The sequence below is a fragment of the Triticum urartu genome, chromosome 6A, assembly GCF_056163025.1.
Source record: "Triticum urartu cultivar PI428250 chromosome 6A, HENAU_Tu73, whole genome shotgun sequence".
Classification (NCBI taxonomy): Eukaryota; Viridiplantae; Streptophyta; class Magnoliopsida; order Poales; family Poaceae; genus Triticum; species Triticum urartu.
In genome coordinates this window covers 4,975,758-4,993,371 of record NC_141878.1, presented here as the reverse complement: position 1 = coordinate 4,993,371, position 17,614 = coordinate 4,975,758, and the positions used below count along the sequence as shown (strand labels likewise).

The 17,614-nt window shown below is 39.2% G+C and overlaps 1 protein-coding gene across 2 annotated transcripts in view; it reads left to right on the top strand.

The window, feature by feature from the left end:
* The window catches only part of LOC125517287 (putative callose synthase 6), a 72,295-nt gene extending 56,940 nt beyond the window's left edge, over window positions 1-15,355 (top strand). For both annotated transcript variants that reach the window (XM_048682469.2, XM_087531352.1), the window contains 14 exons: window positions 182-291; window positions 385-507; window positions 583-648; window positions 753-942; window positions 1,026-1,143; window positions 1,463-1,585; window positions 3,899-4,017; window positions 4,100-4,183; window positions 12,491-12,603; window positions 12,682-12,911; window positions 13,353-14,153; window positions 14,255-14,305; window positions 14,374-14,559; window positions 14,852-15,355. In XM_048682469.2, the coding sequence (XP_048538426.2) occupies window positions 182-291; window positions 385-507; window positions 583-648; window positions 753-942; window positions 1,026-1,143; window positions 1,463-1,585; window positions 3,899-4,017; window positions 4,100-4,183; window positions 12,491-12,603; window positions 12,682-12,911; window positions 13,353-14,153; window positions 14,255-14,305; window positions 14,374-14,559; window positions 14,852-15,091 (2,554 nt within the window). In that variant the 3' untranslated portion in view covers window positions 15,092-15,355. The remainder of the gene's footprint in view (window positions 1-181; window positions 292-384; window positions 508-582; window positions 649-752; window positions 943-1,025; window positions 1,144-1,462; window positions 1,586-3,898; window positions 4,018-4,099; window positions 4,184-12,490; window positions 12,604-12,681; window positions 12,912-13,352; window positions 14,154-14,254; window positions 14,306-14,373; window positions 14,560-14,851) is intronic.
* The last annotated feature ends 2,259 nt before the right edge of the window (window positions 15,356-17,614 follow it).

Sequence of the window (17,614 nt, the reverse complement as noted above, 5' to 3'; positions counted from 1 at the left end):
CACTGTACACAATGTTTAGTACAATTCAAACACAGGTGCGTACAGCCGGAAGTAGTCGGCCGCTTCGATGAGTGCATGATACTCTCCACGCAAAGTAGTCGCACACGAACACGTAAGGGAATTAGGGCAACAAATTTTTGCACGAGAATACGAGTTAACTCCATATTTGTTTTGACATCAGTGTTCTCACTCCGTACTTCAAAGAGGAGGTGCTCTTTTCAAAAGAAGATCTTCATGTAAAAAATGAGGATGGGATATCTATCCTGTTTTATTTACGCAAAACATATATAGGTACTCGGACATTCCTTTATATCATGTAGTTGTGAATGTTAATTATCTTGCGTTGTCAGCAAATGCTCATCATGAACAATTGCATCCTAATAGATGAATGGAAGAATTTTCTTGAGCGCATAAAATTTGTTCCGAAGGATGAGGAGTCCCTTGAATCAAGGATGGATGACATCTCACTCTGGGCATCTTATAGAGGACAAACGCTTACCAGAACTGGTGAAGTCACTAATTCTCTTGGGTTTCATGAAATATATCTATCGTGTTGTCTAACTCTCTTTATTACCGTGCTAGTGAGAGGAATGATGTACTACAGGAGGGCACTTGAGATTCAATATATTCATGATAAAACGGATATTGGTTAGATTATTTATTTCTCCATGATTTATTTATTATTCTTTGAAAATATCCCCATATTTTCCCCATTACCTGCATATGTTTTTGACTCCATTATTATGTTGCAGCTAAATTGGACCGCCAGAGAACAACATCATCATATCAAGAGGGTGGATCTAATATTGTAGATATGGCAATGGCCATTACTGATATCAAATTCACCTATGTTGTCTCTTGTCAAGTCTATGGCAAGCAAAAAGCGTCGAAGGATCCCAGAGAAAAAAATCAGTATCTGAACATCCTTAACCTCATGATAATGTACAAAACCTAATACATTCATTTCGTTCACAAAGATCTCTTAAGAAGGATACTACAATCCATCTGACATTTTATTAGCACAGGTACCCGTCATTACGGATTGCTTATATTGATGAGATAGAAGCTCCGAATAGAGATGGAATGATAGAAAAGACCTATTATTCTGTTCTCGTCAAAGGAGTGGGCGAAAAATATAACGAGGTACTCATTGACTATACAGATAAACGTTGTCCGTAACATCGTTTGCAATAACTTTATTGGCTTTTATAATTAAATGTAGAAAACTCCATTTTTGATGTTCCACTTCAATATAATATTTTCAAAACAAAAGTTGCACTTGTATGTGAGTATTTGAAATTTCTGGTGGTTGTTCAAACCTATAAGTAGTTTCTCATCAATTTTTCCTCACCGATTGATGTATACAGTCAGAAACTCGTATTAAGAAGCAACTCACCATCTTCTACATATGCATCATTAATTCGGTGATTCTTTCCTATTTTGTGCTCTAAACATGATTTAGGAAATTTACCGCATCAAGCTTCCTGGCAAACCCACCCATATTGGAGAGGGAAAACCTGAAAATCAAAATCATGCTCTAATTTTCACCAGAGGAGAAGCAATCCAGGTCATTGACGTGAATCAGGTACAGTTTCCATTTCTGCACTTTGCGTGTTCGGTTCCATATGCATCAGCCAGTTTATCAGCTTAAGCTACCAAAGCCCGCACCAGACCAACAATGTCGGCTTATGTGGTCGGCATCTATGACTTGTTTCACTCCTATGAGTCCTTGGCACCTGCAGTCATATCCGCCAACCTTTACTGAATTATATGTGGCGAAACTGGCAAGAAGTAACTATCAATTATATATACAGAAGACAGAAGACAAATAAGGCACCACATTACTCTACATAGATTAAACTATTTTGACCATAAAATTTAGATATTAACATTTGAGATTTAAATCATATATCGCTAGATAAAAATATTATTGCGTCCAACAGTTTGACATGTCACGTGTCCTAAACTAATACTTCAACATTTTATAAGAAAAAAGATGTGTTCATAGAAAAATGAAGATGATTACGTTGGTGTTAAACAACTACATATTGGAATAGAAAAAAACGTCTTCGGCTGCCAGCTATGGAAGATCCCAGTTCAGGAAAAAAAGGGAGGAGTCCAACCACAGAAAGGAAGGGTCCTAATAGAATATGTGTGCCTGATTTCTAAAGAATATTTAAAATAGGTCTGACGCCATTTATAGTTTTGGCAAAGTAATCAGGATGGACACCTTCCATGGTATAAAATAAAACAGTACAGACTCAGCTTTAGTGCTCCACGTTTTTTTTTTGCAAGATTAGTACTCCAAGTTAGGGATATACATATACATATTAAAGAAAGAGGGTAAAAAAGATTAGTAATACACTTTTGTTTGATCTATATAGTAAAAAAGATTCACAAAAAAGTATATAATAAAATAGGATGTTGTTTGTATTAAATCATGGATGGACAACCAAGACGTGAAATACGTGAACATGTAAGTGCCAACATTAAATATTCAATTCTCGCAAAAAATATGCCGATGAATCATTGTGTATGTTCTAATTACAATGGACAATATTCTAAAAATAACTGGAAAAAACAACGCGTGCCAATGCTTCATTTTGAATTCCACCCAAAAAATGCTTCAGTTAAACAAAGTATTCATCTCGAAAAAATAGTAATGAGAAGGTGGACGTGAAAGAATCTCCTATCATTATGCATATGAAGAACACACCTGTCTAAAAATTTGTCCAATAATACATAAAAACTATCTGGGTAGGACATTAAAGAAAAAATAAACATCGTATTAATTGACCACAAAATAATTTTTCTGTAAGATGTCATTTTACAAAATTTTAGTTTATTAAAATAAAAATAGTAGCTAATTTTTTACATTGGATAATGCAACACTTTATAATTATATTAGAAGGACATGTACAACAATCATGGCAGAGCCGCTCAAATCTCGAAGAACCTAAGAATGTCCCAATCAGGTATGCCTTATGAGTGCAATGTGCAGTAGTAATTGTGTTTCAGAAAAGTAATGGAGTGATGAGTGAGCAATGGAGGCAAAGTTTATTTGTGCAAGAAACAAGGGGACGTGAGAGAGTGGCACGTACAAACAGCAGGGAAAAGATGGAAAACTCTAGGTATATGTGACTATCCGAATTATATATATATGCACAGCGAGTTTGATATAAATAATCCAAATTGCTAAGTATCTTGCAAAAAACAAATAGTAGTCCATAAAATGGAAATAACTAATAAAGAAAACAGCAGCAAATAGAACTACTCATGAATCATTATGTAAAGATGATAGCAAATAGTAAAGCAAATATATATTACGTAAAAATTCTAGCCGCGCATTAGTTGCTAAGAAATCTAATACGCAAGCTCATATGTCAGAAAAACCAATATGTAAGCACTCAGATCAGTTCCCTAGGTCCTATATAAGGAGCACTACCCCGGTTGTAAACTTATTCCATTCGAGCCAAAAGAGCTAATAAAACTACTAGCAGCTCTCCTTCGTATGTGTATGTGTATGTGCATGCTACAAAGTAGTTTCGCTATCCAGTTGAACTACTCATCGTATTCATTTGTTGTCACCAACTCTTATTTACACCAAAACACAAAAAATAATGTCACATGCCAGCGTACCCTGCAATCTCTTAAATTGTACATCTTGGTCTTGAGCCCAATGCTTTTGGTTACGATACCAATACCAATTTAGCTGTACGGACAAACACCGTGATTATCTGAATTGTAGACTTGCTGGTCAATATATGCATGTAGTAGTTATAGAGAAACCATGTGGAACAAATTGGACATAACCTAAAGGTCCTAAACTATTCGTACATATTTAAACTGACAGGACACTGGTAATTCATTATTAGTAACAATTCCCCTTTACTTGTAGGATAATTACCTTGAAGAGGCATTTAAAATGAGAAATTTGTTGGAGGAATTCGAGAGTAAGAAATACGGAAATAGAAAACCCACTATATTGGGTCTTCAGGAGCATCTTTTTACTGGAAGGTATATACTTTCATCCAATGTTATGTCCAATTTTATCGTATTCATGTTTTTCTGTAAGTAACTTCTTTTGTTTTCCATCTAGTGTTTCTTCACTTTCTAGGTTTATGTCAAATCAAGAGAACAGTTTTTTTACGATTGGACAGCGAGTTTTGGCCAATCCTCTCAAGTATGTAACCTTACTCTAATTTTCATACAGAAGCTGTTAATCCAATGATTTTACTTAGAATGCAAACTTTCTAGTGGGCTATAAGTACGGCCATATCGTTTTAGTCAAACCACGAGTCCACGACTATGGGATTATTTGTGAGTCATCTCATATTTATCTTACGAGGAATTCATGCTACAAAGACTTCCTTTACATACTTAAACATATATTTAGTGTATTAAATTATCTACATGAGATGCACTAAATTTCTAATCTATCAAATATAGTTGTAGTCCGGAAAGAATAATATAATGTGCCACCAAGAAAGAAAGAACTTTCGATTATTTTTGAAGGAGAACTTTAGCCTGACATAAAGAGATAAAGCACTGCTAGTTATTTCCCTGTAATAAGAAAACAATTTCTAGTTATTGCTACAATGTAGTTTTGCTTTAGCCACTAATTACAGCTTCTCTGAAATTTATAATAAAACCATATTTTTGTAAAGTGACACTTGTATATGGCCAGATATAATCTAGGATCTTGATTTACTTGTAGTTGCTGAGATGGTCAACACAATGCTTACAATTCGTTGGGAAGAATGGCAGGTGGTAACCAATAAGAACTCCCTAGATCTGGCCATCTTTTGGCAACTATACTATTGAAATAAATAGGTGACCTGTAGCGCTAATTGGTGCAGAGACCAACTACAGCCGAAAGTAGAGCAAAGTATTCAAAATTGCAATGGGATGTTAAGTGAAATATTTGAAAGTTTTTTTCCTCAACTGCCTGCAACTGCGGAAATACCGACTAAAGCCTGAAAACCAAATGAACTATTTGAAAGTGTTTTTCCTAAATTTTCTGCAACTGCATAAAGACCAACAGCATCCAGTAAGTCCTATGTATGAATAAGAATACATATAGACGGACATTAGCGCTATTGGAACAAACACTAACTACAGTCCGGAAGTTAAGCATGTTATAGGCTGCCTGTATAGCCAATTGGTGTAGGAACCTACCGCAGCCTGAAAGTTAAGCGAACTACATGAAACATAAAATGGAAGTCAAGTGAGGTAGTTCAAGAGTTGGCGCAGAGAACAAATGCAGGCCAGTGAAGTTAAGCGAACTATTTGAAGAACTTTTTCCAGGCTTGAAGTTAAGAGAACTAATTAAAAAATTAGCCTACCGGTACCTCTATGAGCAACATTGTGTTTATTCATTACATAAATTGCAAAGGCCATTTGCATGAGAAACCATCTAAACCGGGAGTTCCGGCTCGGATCAGGTGGGGCGACTCAGGGCCCATCCGGGCAGAACACAGAATTTGTTAATTAGGCTTTTTATAGCACTGTGATAGGACAAGAAGGCTGGCCAGGTAAGTTTTTTTTATATATGATCCACATGAAATGATTCTCCCCATGCCATGAATGGCAAGGGGAAGATTCCCGCAGTATCGTAAAGCAATAAGTTAACCAAGGTATGGGCAATATACGTTAAAAAATGCTTGTTTTGGATCCCTTCTTCGGCTTTGGACAACCTTTGCCTGTTCCATCTGACCTCTTCGTTATCGCAGTAAGGTGCAGCCCATTGTTGGTTTGCCCGCTCTTAAGGGCTCTCCACTAGTTCCCTTCTGGAAACAACTTGCATCCCTTTGTCAGAGCGCGCTACCACCAATAAGCATAGGACACGTTGTGCCAACTGGCGCAAAGACCAACTACAACCTGGAAGTAAAACAAACTATTAAAGTACTATTTTCCTCAATTATCTGCAACTGATTCTTTCATCAAAAAATTCGGTCAAACTTTGAAACTGAAGCCAGCCGAATAGAAAAGATAAGCAAACGGCATTGGCTGCGAAGTGCCATGGATCAGTTGTGCTATTATTCATTCTAGTGGCCTTTCGAGGTGATTTACAGAACAAACATTTGTTAGACGTGCTGCCCATAGTGCTACCAATAGATAGTGCCTTCCCATCATCCTGCCGCACTGGAGGGATTACGTGCTTCTTTTTCCATGCGGGTGGATTTGATAAGGACGTTGCACGTTCATACCACTCTCTACCACTCTTCAGACATAGAGGACCATGGCCTTCCTGTATCATGACAGGCACGAGCCCTTCTCAGCGCCCGTCGTATGCTTTCAACTGCTTGCCTCAATCCGACAGAGAGGCTTATCTACAATCGGATAGCCAAAGGACCTCTATATCTGCCACACAATGAAAAACTCATTCTAGCCGTACATTAGGGTCATTCGTCCAAGGGTTGCCACGACAAGGAGATGGATCAACAAAGGTAGAATCGACAAAATAGCGAGGCCCTCAGCATACTTGTTGTCTAGTTGGCATGTCACGGCTATGGCATGATAATATACAATATAATGCTAGCCTAGCTCGGCTTATTGCTCTTGCTTTCCTTGGAAAAAAACATAGCCAAATGCAATGCACAGGGAAATTAGAATGAATGGAAAGTGTCTCAGTGCTTGATGGAATAGATACCCGTTGCGCCAATGGGCGCAAAGACCGACTGCAACCCAGAATTAAGCAAACTTTTTGAAACTGCACATCAACAATGTTCCTTTTCTGTTGCTTTCTATTTGATTTACTTTTGATATATGACCCATTGCGCCAGTGGTGTAGGGACCAAATACAACCAAGTGAGGAAACCAATAGGAATCCTGGTTAACAAATATTGGTTTCATAAATTATCCCCGAAGGGAGCTGATTCGTATGTTACCATGTGTTATCCAAATGCCTTCTTTATCCGGCAACGACAACCCAATAGGCGGGATACTAACACATGGGTCTTTGAGGGGCTTAGATGGACGGCTTTGGTTGTGCATGGCTGGGGTGATGTGCTCCATGGCGTTGCGTTGTGCCATGCCTTTACCAGGGATTTCCATGCCCGGATCCTCACCATCGCGGATCAAGTCTGGCTAGTGCCCATTGGCTAATTTCCTATATCGTAGATAGGAGGAAAAATAACCTATGAACATCATGTGTACTAAAGGATGCATTTTCTGAGTTCTATGCAAATAATCAGGTTCACACAGCGGCAACATTGTCAATCGCATGACAAGGTGAAACGACTGTAAGGCCTTCTTTGGTTTGTAGGAATTTTGTAGGAAACCAATGGGATAGGATTTTCAATGGAAAAAAACAATGGAGACTTTTGATTTGTAGAAGTGGATTCCTATTGCTATTTTGTATAGGTATCAATCCTTCACATTTGAAAGGAAAAAGAATTAGCCTAGACTCAATGGAAAAATTCATATCCTATCCCATTAGACATGTAGGATATTGACACACTAGTAGAAAACAGGGCTTTGGTCACAGCTCAATATACACATTAGTCCCGGTTGCATTACGAATCGGGACTAATGTGAGCATTAGTCCAGGTTTGAGCGGCTAAAGGCATTAGTCCCGGTTCAAATGAGACCTTTAGTCCAGTTTGAGACATGAACCAGGACTAAAGGGTGCGATGTCCTTTAGTCCCGGTTTGTATCTCAAACCGGGACTAAAGGGTAGACCTTTAGTTCCTGTTTGAGACACGAACCGGGACTAAAGGGTGCGATGCCCTTTAGTCCTGGTTCGTGTCTCAAATCGGGACTAAAGGGGTTCATGTCTTAAACTCTACCACCACCACCACCCTGCCCCCCGCGTGTATCGCCATTTTAGTTTTGAAAAAAACAAAAGAAAATGATAAAAACTTCAAAAAATAAAATTCTTCGAGAAGTAGTCATATTACTACATCTACTAGTTAGGAAAATTTAAAAAATTAAATTTGGACATGTTTTGCACAAAAATGTTATGAAAAAGTAAAACGGCTATAACTTTTGCATACGATGTCGGAAAAAACGTATAATATATTAAAATGTTCAGCACAAAAATCTGCATCCGATTTTGACAGCCGTAGGGCTGTTTGCAAATTTTTAGAATCCTCAAATTCTAAAAGGAAAAAAGTTATGCTCAAATTTTAGTTTTTTTAATTTTGGTTAAATCTGGTCAAACTACTTATTCAAAAAGTATTAGTGTTATTAATAATTATTCAAGAATATTAGTGTTACTAAAAAAATATTTCAGTTTTTTTGAATTTTGGTCAAATTGTGGTCAAGCTATGGTCAAACTACTTATTCAAGAAATATTAGTGTTACTAAATAATTATTTAAGAATATTAGTATTACTAAATAATTATTTCAGTTTTTTGGATTTTGGTCAAATCTAGTCAAACTGTGGTCAAACTACTTATTCAAGAAATATTAGTGTTACTAAATAACAGTGAAACGTGTGACTTCATGCTCAAGCTAAACTCGTGAGGGTTAATAGGATTGACATCTTACTATTGTCAGGAAAACAACAAGTGCAGACTTGGAAACGATTGGGGAATAGAACCCGGAAGTTAAGCGTGCTCAGGCTGGAGTACTCCCTCCGTCCTTGAAAGAGTGTCTTCCAACTTTGTTAGAGGGTCAAACTATTTTAAAGTTCAACCGAGTTTGTGCAAAAATATGTCAATGTTTGTGAAACCAAATAGGTATATGACGAAAATATATTTTATCATGAATCTAATGCTACTAATTTGATGGCATAAATGTTGGTCTATTATTGTACAAATATGGTCAAACATAAAAAAGTTTGACTTTCCAACAAAGTTGGAAGTACACTCTTTAAAGGACGGAGGGAGTAGTGCTCAGGATGGGTGACCGCCGGGAAATTAGATGATTTGGAATGATCAGAGGTGATTAGAGATTAAATTGTAAAAGAAAATTTTGAATATTGGGATTTTTAAAAAAAAAGGTTAATTAAAAAAATCATCAAATTTCCTTTAGTCCCGGTTCGTATAAGAACCGGCACTAAAGGCGGGGGCTTTTAGTACCGACGCTTTAGTCCCGGTTTGAGAACCGGGACTAAAGGCCCTCTGAAACCGGGACAAATGGGCCTTTTTCTACTGGTGACATGCTCCAATGTACCTGCCATTTTCAAGATGCACGACGTTGAGTCTCCGACATAGATAAGAACAGGTAAGAAGTGAAACCCATGGGTGGATGGTTGTTCGCAATTCCAGAAGCACGAGGTTCACCAGAAGTATATGCGCTGACAGCACATTGAGCCATCAATTGACGGTGAGGGACCAAGAGGCACTACACAATCCTTTCAGCCGCGCACCACCGCACCCGGTGATACCAAGCACACACACTGGTTCCAGCATCTGCTATGGTGAAGGTTAACTTTAATGTATCACCACCGATGCTAGTCGGTTTCCCACATTTGGCCGGAAACACAAACCTTGCATCTCCGCCTGAAACCAATTGAAATCTTTCAACAGGGAAGCAACCGTCTACACCAACACCGCCAGCAATCACCAACATAGCTTTAGAGGAGCTGGATAACAGTCTACGTGGCTAGCTTGACGGCCTCCCATCAGTTCACTGTCAATGAAAAGTGCGTTTGGGAGTGTGAAATACATTCTCCCTTATCAATGTGGAAGTACAATGCAATTTTGCAAACTTCCATGCAAAATTCTGGTCATTGGAGCCTGCACAAAAGAGAGATAAAAATGTTTTCCAATATATAGCATTTTTCCTTAATTTTGTTCTCCACAACTGAACTATAGATTGGTGGCAGAATGATAATACTATCGTATAGTGGAGGAAATAGTCCTTGAGATAGTTCTCTTAAGTTCTGGTCTGTAGTTGGTCTCTGCGACAATAGGTGCAACAGGTCAACACCCTTAATGGAAGTGGCACCAATGATATTCACACCATAAACAAACATGATTGTTCTAGGCAATGGACTGAAATATCTCATGGAACACAAAACAAAGTATGAACATAATCATTTGCATACATTTGAGGAAAAACTCCATCAAATAGTTCTTTTAACATCTACGCTGCAGATGGTCTCTTGTTTTCCTTCTATAGTCAAAGTTTCTAGACATCATACTTTCCGGGCAGAGTCAACATGTTTAGTCGGCTCCCTTTCCGTCTAGAGTCAAAGTGTCTAGTCGGCTTGCTTTTATGTCACAGGCAAAGCGGCTAGTTGGCTTGCTTTCCAACCAGAGTCAAAGTGCCTAGTCGGCTTGCTTTCTGGCCAGAGTCAAAGTTCCTAGTCGGCTTGATTTCCGGACAGTCAAATTGCCTAGTCATCTTGCTGTCCAATCAGAGTCAAAATGTCTAGTCGGCTTGCTTTCTGGCTAGAATTAATCCTCCCACAGTAAAAAATACTTAGTTTGCCTGCATTCCAGCTAGAATCAAACTGCCTGATCATCCGGTCGACTTACATTCTGGGTAGAATCAAACTGACTGATTTCAGAACTAACCGCTAAAGATCTAACACCAAAATAGGAATTATTGCCATAGCCAAAGATCTAACATAAAAAAGGAAATGTAGCCAAGGCAAGCAAGATACAAAATAGATCATAAGGCTGTTATCTATTCATGGGGTCATAAAGTATTTTGTATTCGAATGAAAATAAACATTATGACCCATATACTGTACATAGTACAATTTGACCACAAAAATTAAAATCGATAGGCACACATTCGTTATCCACATTATAGAAACTTCTACCTTGCTAGTCCAATGGATGGTACAGATTAGATAACATCAGTGAAGGTACATATTATATAAATCAACGTACTCTTTGAGATGAAAGATTTGTCAATGTACAACCTTAAAATCCTGAACTTAATTAATGTGGCTGAAATGTTAACATGTCACACTTGCTTTAATCCATTGACCTAGGAAAAAAAATGAATTCACACTATGTACCTCCATAAATCCTTCGTGCATGGTGCCACATCAACAATCCACCACATCCCCCTCATTGGTTGGCATTTTCATCGCTCGGGCCTTCATACATAGATGTCCAATCATGTCACTTGGGATGCAAACAAAGATGACACAAAAGCAGTAGGGACAGTCATACACCCGTAACTGAATCTAGTCATTCAGGGGACAAACAAATGAATACCTCAAGGTTTTGTTTGAAGTTGAGGCTTCCGTTGTCTACGGCTTGGAACTACCGCGAGGTTGCCACATGCGGTGCAATAGGAGAGTAATTTTTCAGACCAAATTGTTGGGACATGGGCTTGCTGGCAAGGTCGGCAGCTCCTCCGCTTGATCCACGGCCCCTGCAGTGAGGGGGGATATCACACAAATGGATGGCGATAAGGAGCTCCTCAGATAAGAGAATGCTGAGCCATCTATCTCGCAAAGCTCCCCCGACGGTGGCCATAGTGCCCGAACTACATCTCCTACCTCCGTCTCATGGCATGAACAAAGGTGAAACAAAAGTGAGGCATGTAGGAGAGGGAGAGAGAGAGAGAGAGAGAGAGAGAGAGAGAGAGAGAGAGAGAGAGAGAGACCTGAAGCACCTCAACTTCCTTGCTCCTATGCTCTGGTCGCCGAGCCTTCTTTCCCACCCTGAGCTAGATCCCTCCATGGGGACTAAGCAGCAGGAGATGGTGGGCTTCATTGTTTGTTTCCCTCACCATCACTGGCCTCCCCTACTCCTCCATCAACCTGTGAGAATCTGCCACCCTTCTTTTACCCATTGCAGGCCTCCCCTCAGTTTTAGCCTCGCTACTTGTGCGAGAGAGAGAGAGAGAGGGAGAGAGAGAGGAGGAGGAGGAGGTGACCGCAATGAGAAGGAATGAGAGGGTCGCGTGTGTCAATTGTGTTCGGCTTGCTCGGCCAGGGGAGGAGACGATGGGAGGAAGGGGGAGAAAGAGGGAGGAGTAGGGCAGCCGCCAAGCGTATGGTAGAAGACTCGCTCGGGCAGCCCCTCTGAGTGGGTTTCGTGATTCTGTTCAATGGGCGAGGCACGGAGTGTTCGCTCGTTGGAGAACCAAAGCATCTACCCCAAACGATCAAATAGAACCAATATCCAGATTTAGGCCCATTCGGCATGCACTACAGACCAAAAACTGAGAGTGGACGCTGTAAATTAAAAATGACCAATGGTGGATCCTTCTACTACATCTGTAATGTATGACCCGACGACCCAAAACGCGAATTTCCCTCAGGAGGCGGGTACTCTAGCACCTTTTATTGTACTAATAGGGAATATGAAGGTTTAGTTGGTTCGAAAAGAGAGCAGTCCTGGATCATGTGAAAAAAAACACAATTAAGCCGGACCATGCTGGACAATGTACTAGGTACAAAGTTAACTAACAGAACTATGAGATGAAAGCAAGGACCACTAATCTTTTTTGTCATATTGTTAAATAGTCTTTTTAGTCGTTCGTCTTGTTTGTATTTTAATTTAGGTATGTTAGATGCACAGTTATTTTTATCAAGAGACTTCAGGCCTGTCTAACTCGATTTAATATACTGCAGAGTTCGCTTCCATTATGGACATCCTGATATTTTTGATAGAATCTTCCATATAACTAGGGGTGGTATAAGTAAAGCTTCCAAGACTATAAATTTAAGCCATGATATCTTTTCAGGTAAGTATACATGTCTTACAAACATTTGTATAGTCACCCCGTACTGAAAACGCATTCACTCAATTTAAATTTTCTTAGGTTTTAATTCAACAATGAGAGACGGAAATATCACACATCACGAGTACATGCAAGTCGGCAAAGGACGTGATGTGAGAATGAACGAAATTTCAAGCTTTGAAGCTAAGGTTGCTAATGGCAATGGTGAACAAACGTTGAGTCGTGACGTCTATCGTCTCGGACAGAGATTTGACTTCTACAGAATGCTATCTTTTTACTTCACTACTGTTGGGTTTTATTTCAGTAGCATGGTAATAATACATTAACCTGGGATATCTAGGGGGTACTTTTTCCATTAATATTGCTGCCTCTGATATCTCCTTTCCAATGTATTTATGATTGCACTATAGCTAGGAGAGAACCATACTGATAATTAGTTAATATCCAAATTATAGATTACAAAAAAAACCATGAGACCAAACATGAGAATTGGGTGGAAATAATCACAGTTCAATCTATTTATGTCATCGTGCACCAATATGTTAACATGGTTAATCAGGAATATGATCCTTTACATGAAAATCATAAATATTTGGCATCGTTAATAGGATTTTCTTAAAATGGCCCCTTTTAGGATTTTCTTAAATATTTCAGAACTTAATGAATAGTATAGCCATGGTATCAACAGGACATCACTTAATGTCTTTGTTCTAAATATTTTGCGATACTGACTTCATAGTTCCTTCTTTCAGGTTATTATACTTACAGTCTATGTCTTTTTGTATGGGAGGTTATATCTCGTCTTGAGTGGCTTGGAAATGTCAATTTTACTGGATCCACGGATTCTAGAGAACATCAAGCCTCTCGAAAATGCAATGGCTTTAGAGTCTGTTTTCCAGCTTGGTTTGTTGCTTCTCCTTCCTATGCTAATGGAAATCGGCTTAGAGAAGGGATTCCGCAAAGCGTTAGGAGAGTTTGTCATCATGCAACTTCAGTTGGCCCCTATATTCTTCACATTCCAGCTAGGCACCAAAACCCACTACTATGGGAGAACAATACTCCACGGTTGCGCCCAATACAGACCTATAGGTCATGGATTCGTTGTGTGCCATGCAAAGTTCGCTGACAATTATCGCATGTACTCCCGCAGTCACTTTGTGAAAGGATTTGAACTGTTGATACTTCTGGTTGTCTATATAGCTTACGGAAGTTCCTATGACAGCTCAAACTTGTACCTATTTGTCACTTTCACGATATGGTTCCTGGTTGGATCTTGGCTCTTTGCACCATTTATTTTCAATCCGTCATGTTTTGAGTGGCACAAGACAGTTGATGACTGGACAGATTGGAGGAACTGGATGGGGAACCGAGGGGGTATCGGCATGTCTGTGGAACAAAGCTGGGAGGCTTGGTGGATAGGTGAGCAGGATCACCTAAGGAAAACTAGCATTCGTGGTCTTCTCTTTGAAATCATCCTTTCGCTTCGTTTCTTGATCTACCAATATGGTATTGTGTACCATCTGAACATTGCACATGGCAGCAGAAGCATTCTGGTATTTTCTCTACAAGTGTTCATCTTTGATTTTTTTGCTTCAGTATTTTTTTTACAGTTGCAAACATCCTAATCAAATTCTTCTTGCTTTTCCTCTTCTAGGTATATGCATTTTCATGGCTGGTTATGCTCACGGTCCTAGTAGTTTTAAAGGTAAGATCTTAGCCTTTGATTTGGTCCAGTTAACTATGATGTTTAAATATCTTGTTCCTTCTCCTCAGATTCTTTCAATAGGACGGCAGAAGTTTGGGACCGATATGCAGTGTATGCTCCACATCATCAAGGGCCTTCTCTTCCTTGGCTTTCTCTTTGTGATGGTGGTCCTGTTTGTTGTATACCACCTCACAATTTCGGATGTCTTCGCTAGTATTCTTGGGTTTGTGCCTACTGGTTGGTGGATTCTTCTGGTAAGTGAAACCACTATGTACCAGCTCGTTTGTGCTTTAAGTATGCATAGAAAAATGAAATCAAAGAATAGATCTATCATCTCTACGTGCTCATGTGTGAATCAAGGCAACAAAAAATAGGATTCAGTTTGCTAATTCTCAAGTTGTTGATTGGAAACTCATTGATCAGCAAAAATTCTGGTAGTTCGATCATATGGACATTACCAAGATCTACTCGACTAAACATTAAGTTTAGAGACCCCCATCATTCCATCCGATCTATATATAGTGATTCGTATGCTGTTCTTAACAGATTGGGCAAGCATGCTCTCCATTGGTCAAGAAGACTATGTTGTGGGACTCCATCATGGAGCTTGGCAGGGCATACGATAACATCATGGGTCTCATTCTCTTCCTTCCCATTGGCTTCTTGTCGTGGTTCCCTTTCATCTCAGAGTTTCAAACACGGTTTCTCTTCAACCAAGCCTTCAGCAGGGGCCTCCAGATCTCAAGTATCCTTCGCGGCCAGAAGGACATTGGGGAGTTCGACTGACCAGTTTCATTTCCCTCCGCTGTGAACTACCGTAGCTTCCAGATATAATTGAAAAGAAAAGACAATGTTGTATCCAATAATACATCGTAAAATATAGAATTTACACTTGGGTATAAACCCTTGCAATAAGTATGCAATGTTATGTAAATCACTTTGGTGTGTGCTAAAATTAACAGTATTGACGTCCCCAACTATCTTTGTAAATTAATTTCGCATTCATGATTATCTCCAACATCCTTTCATGATGTTGATTTCTTCCTTCAATGTACTTCTATCTATTCAAAATTATTTTGTTTCAAAATTTCCACTAAGAGTATACATTAATGCATTGTATCTGTAAAATCTACATACATCACATTCTTAATATAATGCACTCTCATTCTACTTCATCCATGTATCTCTTGAATGTTTCTTTGTGGATGGAATTTAAATACCAAAGATAGAGTACGTTACTATGATTTTTCTTATATTTTATTGTCGGGCACTTTTTACATCAAGAGAACTAATTATTGGTGATAGATACGCATATCGCTTTGATATTCTCTTCAAATCATATCATCAATGACCCTTATCCATTTGCCATATTTTATAAGTGCAGTGTCATCCATCTTGACGCTTCCACTATGCTATGGGTCACTAGTTTCCGTATCCATCTAATACCTACTATTCATTGGCCGTATATTCATGAAATTTCGTAGGCATTCTTTGGCATTCATTGTTATCATAGGCTTTTCTTACGGTGCAGCGTTGTTTTTCTTGTGTCTATAACTCTCGTTCTTCTGAGGTGTTTGCTCTGATGAGTTGTAAACTTAAGTCCGATGGTGGTCTGACACTTTTTGAACTGCTTTCTGCATGCTTATTTCCTCAGTACCTTAATGCACACATGCTGAATTTCGTCAGACACCATATTTCATCATGTATTTCAAATTCTTCATATCATATGTTAAATGCGTGTATGAATTACAAGATATAGGTAAAGATCTCCATAATATTACTCCACATTGTGTTGTTGCTACTCAAGCAAAATCCTCAAACATGCACAACTTCAGCGGGAGTTCTTCTATATCTTATAATCAAATTCCTCAATATCAGTTGTTACACTTCATATGTTTATCCCCGTTGAAAACTTAACCTATTTGTCATCAATCACCAAAAAGGGGGAGACTTTAAGTGCATCTAGTGCCCCTTAGTGATTTTGGTGTATTGAAGACTTATAGGTTAAGGGACTAATGTGTTTGTGAGTGTACACATGTCTTATAAGTCTATGAGGTGTTTGATATTTACGAAGAAAGTCGACCCCTAAAAATGTATGTCTTCAGTTGAAGTCTTTGGTTTTCTTTAAGACTTCACTGAAAAGAGTGTTCCTGTGTGGAACCGACGCTTGTTACCTTTGAAGACTGTGATCTTCCAGGTGGTTAGGCGTCAATGGTTTAGAGCATCCAAGAGGAATTGTGGATCGCCGAGTGACCAAGTCTGTGAAGGTTTGGATGTCACCTGTGAAGACTTACCACGAGTGATTGGGCGAGGTCTGTGTGACCTTAGCTCAAGTTGAATACGGTGAGGACTTGGTGTCTTGGACTGTGTGTCCAGGACTGTGTGTTCGGGACTGTGTGTCCTCAAGTTTAAATACCTAGCCGCCCTATCCAGACGTACAACTGTCACAGTAGTTGGAACTGGTCTAACAAATCATTATCTTCACCAAGCCTACTGGTTCTATTTCCTCAACCCTTCCATTTACTCATTCATGTGTTGATGAAGTTGATCTGTACTGTTTGAAGACTTTGACTGAAGACTTTCTCAATTTCCTCAACCCTATTTCTTCAGTCCTCATTCTTCAACTTGCTTATCCTGTTTACACGCTACTCATACCCTATGTTTGCTTTCATTTCATCATGATGACCATGCTACCTTTTTTTGTGCATGCACTTGAGTATCCATTCCGCTGCTAAGTATTTCATTGCTTAGGATACTCCTCAGTTAGACTTTCCTCAGTGACGAATTTGTAAAAATCGCCTATTCACCCCCTCTAGTCGATATAACGCACTTTCAATTGGTATCAGAGCAAGGTACTCCCTTGTTCTGTGTGATTTTGGTTTAACCACCTGGAGTTTTAGTTATGTCGACTGCAGGCATGATCAAAGTCTCGGCTGGGTGTCCGACCTTCTATGGGACGGACTACCCCTACTGGAAGAACAAGACGCACATGCATCTTGAGGCAATTGACAATGATTTTTGGTACGTTGTGGAAACTGGTGTTCCATCCGTCTCACCTTCCGTGAACATTGCTGATGTGAAGAAATTCAAGCAACTCGAGTCTCAAGCGAAGAATATCATATGTGGCCATCTGAGCAAAGGGCAGTATGGCAGAGTGAGTGCTTTGGAGACAACAAAGCTCATCTGGGATAGGCTATCTAAGGTCAACGAGGGAGTCTCAACTCAACGTGACTCTCGAGTTGATATTCTTCGCAACCTCTTCAACCCCTTCAAAAGACTCGACAACGAAAATGTCCAGCAAACCATCGA